The sequence below is a fragment of the Lagenorhynchus albirostris genome, chromosome 2 (assembly GCF_949774975.1).
Source record: "Lagenorhynchus albirostris chromosome 2, mLagAlb1.1, whole genome shotgun sequence".
NCBI lineage: Eukaryota > Metazoa > Chordata > Mammalia > Artiodactyla > Delphinidae > Lagenorhynchus > Lagenorhynchus albirostris.
Window position 1 is genome coordinate 110,153,113 of NC_083096.1, and position 7,174 is coordinate 110,160,286.

The 7,174-nt window shown below is 35.1% G+C and overlaps 1 protein-coding gene across 2 annotated transcripts in view; it reads left to right on the forward strand.

Annotated features, from left to right (window-relative positions):
- SELENOF (selenoprotein F) overlaps positions 1 to 4,265 on the forward strand; it is a 37,976-nt gene extending 33,711 nt beyond the window's left edge. Inside the window, exons 4-5 of one of the 2 annotated variants that reach the window (XM_060142499.1) lie at positions 849 to 898; positions 3,392 to 4,265. In XM_060142499.1, the coding sequence (XP_059998482.1) occupies positions 849 to 898; positions 3,392 to 3,523 (182 nt within the window). In that variant the 3' untranslated portion in view covers positions 3,524 to 4,265. The remainder of the gene's footprint in view (positions 1 to 848; positions 899 to 3,391) is intronic. The other variant, XM_060142500.1, reaches the window with a different exon arrangement.
- Positions 4,266 to 7,174: the final 2,909 nt, after the last annotated feature.

A 7,174-nucleotide genomic window follows, 5' to 3' on the forward strand; every position in this document is an offset into this window, starting at 1 on the left:
CACACACACACACCCAGATGCACGCACACATAATCTCTCTCTCTCTTTCTCTCTTTGTTTGGTTTGCTAGCTTTACCATATTAAAAAATCCAGGTATTTTTCTCTCTCTAGATTTCCTAATCGGTTTCTTTGTTTTATCATTGTTTTATTTTATCTAAGTATCACATAGTATATTATTAAACAATTGAACAAATTCTCCCATATTTTACTTTTTCTAAACTGTCCTGTTCTCCAACATTTACTCTTTTATTATTATTTTTTAATTTATTTATTATTGTCTGCATCGGGTCTTCGTTGCTGCGCGCGGGCTTTCTCTAGTTGCGGCGAAAGGGGGCTACTCTTTGTTGTGGGGCATGGGCTTCTCACTGCGGTGGCTTCTCGTTGCAGAGCACGGGCTTCAGTAGTTGTGGCTCGTGGGCTCTAGAACGCAGGCTCAGTAGTTGTGGCACATGGGCTTAGTTGCTCCGCAGCATGTGGGATCTTCCCAGACCAGGGCTCAAACCGCCGTCCCCTGCATTGGCAGGCAGATTCTTAACCACTGCACCATCACGGAAGCCCTCAAACATTTACTTGTATAGCTGAGTTTTACTGTCATTTTGTCAAGCCCTCAAAATCCCATTGTAATTTGGGATTTTTATTAATTTGAAAAAATTAACATCTTAAAATATTTAGTCTTCCCATTGAAGAATATGGGATATCTTTCCATTTTATATGTGTTTTAGTTTCCTTGATTTTTCCATATAGGATCTAATTTTTTATTTATTGAGTTTATTTCTACTTTTTGTGTTGATCTTTGTAGCTAGCTTGGATTTGGAAGTAAACAATTTGAATATTTTTTTTCTTTTAAGCTTTCGTCAGGAGTGATAAACCCAGACTATTCAGAGGACTACAAATCAAGGTAACGCAATTTTAATGTGATCCTTTTATCCAGAATTTTCTTTTTTTAATTAAAAATTATTCAGATATTTTAATTGACTTTATTTTTTAGTGCAGTTTTAGGTTTACAGAGAAATTGATTCGAGAGTTCCCATGTACTCCCACCCCCACCTTCCAGTTCCCTTATTAACATCTTGCATTGATGTACATTTGTTACAATTGATGAACCAATATTGATACATTAACTAAATTTCATAGTTTGCATTAGAGCTTATACTTCGTACAGTTCTAGGAGTTTTACCAAATGTCATGTATCCACCATTACAGTATCATACAGAAGTTTCACTGCCCCCAAAATTCCCTGTGCTCCACACCCCACCAAACTCCTGGGAACCACTGATCTTATTACTGTCTCTATAGTTTTGCCTCTTCCAGATTGTCATATAGTTGGAATCATACAGTATGTAGCCTTTTCAGATTTCAGATTTTTAATTTAATATGCGTTTACAGTTCCTTTGTGTCTTTTCTGTAGCTGGATAGCTCATTTCTTTCTAATGCTGAATAATATGAATAGTATTCTGTTATACCATGGTTTGCTTTTCTGTTCATCTGTGGAAGGACATGTTGGTCGCTTCCAGTTTTTAGCAATTATGAGCAACAGTGCTGTATACATTTTTGTGTAGACAAACGTTTAACTTATTTGGGTAATTACCTAGGAGCACGATTACTGAATCATATAGTAAGAGTGTTGGGCAGTTTCTTACAAAGCTAACCTGTTTTCCAAAGCGCTTATATCATGTTGCATTCCCACTAATAATGAATGAGAGTTATTGCTCCACATTCATCAGCATTCATTATTGTCAGTGTTTTGGATTTTAGCCATTCTAATAAGTGTGTGATGTTATCTCATTGTTGTTTTCATTTGCAGTTCCCTAATTGAGAATCTTTCCACATGCTTATTTGCCATCTGTATATCTTTGGTGTATCTGAGATCTTTTGCTCACTTTTAAAAATTTTAATTATGGTTAAAAAAAACTTAAAAATAGTTAAGATGGTAAGTTAAATGTTAAGGGTGAAGTTCAGTACTGGTAAGTTAAATGTTATGGGTACAGTTCAGTAGTGTTAAGTATATTCACACTGTTGTGCAACAGATGTAGAATTTTTTTGTCTCGCAAAACTGGAACTCTATACCCATTAAACAGTAATTCCCCCTCCCTCCTGCCTCCAGCCCGTGGCAGCCACCCATCTACTTTATTTCTATGATTTTGACTACTTTAGATACTTCATATGAGCAGAATCGTACAGTATCTGTCCTTTCATGACTGGCTTATTTCACTTTAGCATGATGTCCTCAAGGTTCATCCATGTTGTAGCATGTGACAGGATGCTTTTTCTGCATCTACTGGTATAAGATTTCTTGTTTAGCCTGTTGGTAGTAATAGATTACATTAATTCATTTTCAAATTTTGCACCAGCTTTGCATACTTGGAGTAAATCCAAATGGGCCATGGTATGTAATTCTTTATACACTGTTGGATTTGATTTAATATTTTGAACATTTTTGCAACTATGGGCTATGTAGTTTCTAATTTTTGGACTAAAATGAGTTTTTGAATAAAAAATTGAATTTTTAAGAATAATTTATGTAGATAACCTGACCCAAAAGATTTTAGTAGTAATGTTATTGGTTTATTAGCTTAGGGGGCCAATTTCTAAATTCCAGAAATGGGTTATATACCAAATGTACCAAATGCAAATAATCACATCAGAGCTTGTCTCCATCTCTGAAGTTCACAACTCTAGAAGACCTAGTAAAACTGAAGCATAATTGCTGAGTTTCTCAGCTCCCTCCATCATCACTGCTGCATTTTTAGTTACATGGTCCTTAATTTAGCATTGAAGACTGATCACTTAATCAATGGGATCAGGTTTGTTATCACATTTACCCAGAGTCAGAATTCCTCAGAGCTCTCTGGTGAAATACTGGAACCCACTAGTAGGTCTGAAGTTTCAGGAATCCTGCCGAATTATAAACTAATTACAACAGAATAAATTTTCTTTGGTTTAAGAAATCTAATGAAAGTCCAATACAGAATTGTCTGATAGTTTGTATGCACAGCCTATTTCAACATGGCTCTTAAGAGTCATTCTCATTCAATATTTTGAACTTGTCTGCCTCCTTCATTAGATTTTCAACTCATTTGAGAGTTGGAGTGTGTCATGTATGCAGTAAATACTTGTTACATTCAAGAATAAGCTTAAATCCCAAGTAAACTGCTTGATACCAACAGGTGTTTCTCTTCAGAAGTAAAATGTGATTTTTGTTTTAATTGTCATTTTTGATGAAATCCCATTACACTCTTTTCTAAAAGACTTCCTTTAAGAGCTGTTGTGATGTTATGTCTAAAAGCTTATTACTATTAAATTTAATTAAGCTGGATTGAATTGATTTGGACTTTGGTTGAAACTGAAAAGGCTCTTTCTAAGCAGAAAATGATATTCCTCTTTTTTGTAGTATGTTCGCGGTTCAGACCCTGTGCTAAAGCTTTTGGACGACAATGGGAACATTGCTGAAGAACTAAGCATCCTCAAATGGAACACAGACAGTGTAGAAGAATTCCTGAGTGAAAAGTTGGAACGCATATAAATCTTGCTTAAATTTTGTCCTATCCTTTTGTTACCTTGTCAAATGAAATGTCACAGCACCTAGAAAATAATTTAGTTTTGCTTTCTTCCATTGATCAGTCTTTTACTGTGAGGCATTAAACATCTAATTAAAAGTTGAAGTGGCAGCACAACCCATGTTATGTAAGGAGTTGGCAAGCTTAACAAAACCCATTTTTTATAAGTTTCCATCCTCCATTTGTTGATACCACTAACAAAATGCTTTGTAATAGTCTTATGGTTAATTATGCAAATGATAATTTGTGATAATTGGTCCAGTTTTACGAACAACAGATTTTTTAATTAGGGAGGTTAATAAGGGAGATGATTACTGTGCCTCATGTGCTGTGTGCTTTTTGAAAGTGAAGACAGAAAACTACAAAGCAAATAAGATATACCGAGCCTCAACAGATTGCCTGCTTCTCAGATCCTCTCATATTTTTGTATTACCCAGCTTTCCTTTTAATAGAAACGTTATAGCTTATAATGAATGCACTGCATAAAAACTGTATGGCTTCATTCTTGTAAAACAGATTCAAGATCTACGGTAAGAGTGAAACATTCACACAGAGATTCGCATTAATGAAGACTACACAGAAAACCTTTTTGTGGATTTGTGTGGATCTGATATTTAGCAAATTTTTGTGCTTTACGTTCTTACAGAAGAGTAAAGTTAAAAATTCTCATTTGTAAGACCAGAATATAAATAAAACGTTTCAAAAATCTTTCTGAATTTGAAATCTATTTGTTCTTTCATGTTTAAAAATGACATATTTCTCAGTGCATTTTCTTTTCATATAAGCCTTTTTTTTAAGCTAAAAACACTAAAATATCTACATTGTTTAAAACTTCTAACTTACTGTGGGTAATAGTATTTTGTCTATGATTTTTTTATTTGTCAAAGTGCTTTCATTTGTGAACACATTTTCATTTATATCATGTAAGGAATTTCTCTTAAAATACAGTTTTTTAGGAGCTATTAAAAATGATTTTTCCACTTCCCTGATGGCGCAGTGGTTATGAATCCGCCTGCCAATGCAGGGGACACAGGTTCGATCCCTGGTCCGGGAGGATCCCACATGCCGCAGAGCAACTAGGTCCATTCGCCACAACTACTGAGCCTGCGCTCTAGAGCCCACGAGCCACAACTACTGAGCCCATGTGCCACAACTACGGAAGCCTGTGCGCCTAGAGCCTGTGCTCTGCAACAGGAATAGCCACCACAATGAGAAGCCCACGTACCGCACCACAATGAAGAGTAGCCCCTGCTCGCCACAACTAGAGAAAGCCTGTACACAGCAATGAAGACCCATCACAGCCAAAGATAAATAAGTAAATAAAAATAAATTTAAAAAATAAATTTTAAAAAAATGATTTTTCTTTGCTTAACTTTCTGTGTGATGAAAGTGACTTCTTAAAGGGTGGTTCACTAAGAGCAGCATTCATCCAAATGACTTTAGGTCATTTAAACCTTACTAACTTAACAAATTGGTCTAATATCCTGTTATGTCAGCTCATTCTTAGGATAAATTCTTATAATCTGGAAACTTTTATTTTGAATTAAACTATCTTAATGAAGGATATTTGAAAGCCTTAAAGACAACTCTACCAGAAAATGTTTGTAGAATATTTAACAAAAGTCTATTATTAATCTTTACTGGCATTTTATGTCATGTCATTTTAAATTTTAAGACATTTTTTAAGCCAGCTTGAGAATGAAAAAATACTATGAGAAGTCCTGGCAAACAAACTGTGGTCTATTTTCGGTCATCCATAGTAATGGAGAGGGCCATCACTTTGATAGTACAAGGCCCTGGATAATGTACTAATCCCTAATGGTGGTTATTACTTCAGAGCAAAAGGGAGGTGAAGCCAATCATGAACAGTGGGAAAAAAACAGCACGAGAGGAGTTGCTGCCACATACAGAAAAATAGTTGGATAGAAGGCGTGACACTTCAGAACTTCTGGGATTGGCATAGAAAACTAATTGGACTATTCTCTGAGCAGGAAGAGCCAATCAAATGAGTATCTGGCACTGGGATTTAAAGCGAGAAGCCTGAAAAGTCTATTATATTCAAGTTATTATTAGAGATCAAAAGAGGCTGAAGAACCTTAAACTTTGAAGAACTTGAAGCTTTAAGTTCTTGAGTTGATGAATAAATATGTTATCTACCAAGCTCCACTATTTTAATTGGGAGGTTTGAGTTAATTAGCCAATCCAACTGTTTTTCACCAATTCCAATCAACAGCTAAAACCTTTTTAAAGAAACAAATCTTGATTACTAAGAAAGGGGTGTATAAATACTGAGGCAAAAAAGTACCATTTTATAGCCGAATTTTGACATTTGATTAAGCTTATTCAAGTTCACAAATATGGATATGTAATAGTTGATATTTATAAATTTGCTCCCCCTGCCAAAATTATGTTACTTATAACGTAAAACAGTTAACGAGTCTCTAAATTCCTGAATTTGGCAAAAGCCTCTTACAAGGAGCTATGAGCAAGAACTGACATTTCCTGTTTTAAGAGGATTTGAGACTTGAAAGCCAGTCTAAAATTAAAGTTAATAAAATGCATAAAATATTTTTGAAAGCAAAACTGCAAAACTTTGGAAATTAAAATTGGCAGTAGCTAGCATGTGAAAGCATGTCTACAAATACGGGAAGTAGGAATACAGATTACACATATGAGCACAGCTAGGTATTTCTTTTACTTGAAAATTAAAGTAGCTTTTAATTATATCCTGTGATAACAGAGAACTTTTTCTGGGAGGAGAGGGTCTGCGTTTATGATCCAGAATTCAAATTAGACTTTTGCTGATTAAAATAAACATTTTACCTTCAAACTGGTCCTTAGCCCAGGAATCAGTAACATGAAACATTACCTAGAAATACTAAAGGAATAAAACTAAGAATTGTCTGAGACCTCTAAAACTAATTCTTTCCTGTTAGCCACTCTTGAAATAGACTGAATATGTACAGCATTTTATCTACCATTATGAAGAGATTGAAGTTTAGACCTTAAAATTCAAAACTTTTTTAAAAAACCATTTTGGTAGAAAAACTAAGAGTTGATCCTTATTCACAAATTCTATATTTGCAAATTCACCTGCTCATTCAAATTTAATTGTAACCCCACAGTCACAATACTCTTGGCACTTTTGAAGTCATCCACGGATATGCGCAAGGCAGTGAAAAATTTGAGTGCCCCAGTGCACACATTCCCAGCCAAGGTCAGACAAAGTGACACTGCCTTGCTTCAGCTCATGCTGTGAACAAGCGTCCTTTTCACAGTCTATTTAATGCCACATTTTTTGCATTTTTGTGCTTTTTGTTGGTGATTTCGCTCTTTAGAATGGCCCCCAAGCGTAGTACTAAAGTGCTGTCTAGTGGTACTAATAAGTGCAAGAAAGCTGCGATGTGCCTTGTGGGAAAAATACATGTTTTAGATAAGTTTTGTTCAGGCATGAGTTACAGTGCTGTTGGCCATGAGTTCATTGTTAGTAAATCAGTTATTTTTAAAAAGGTGCCTTTAAACAGAAACACATAAAACAAGGTTATATATCGATAGGTTGGCAAAAATGTGACCAGAGGCTTCCAGGAATCTAACCCTTTGTATCCCCTAAGAGCAAT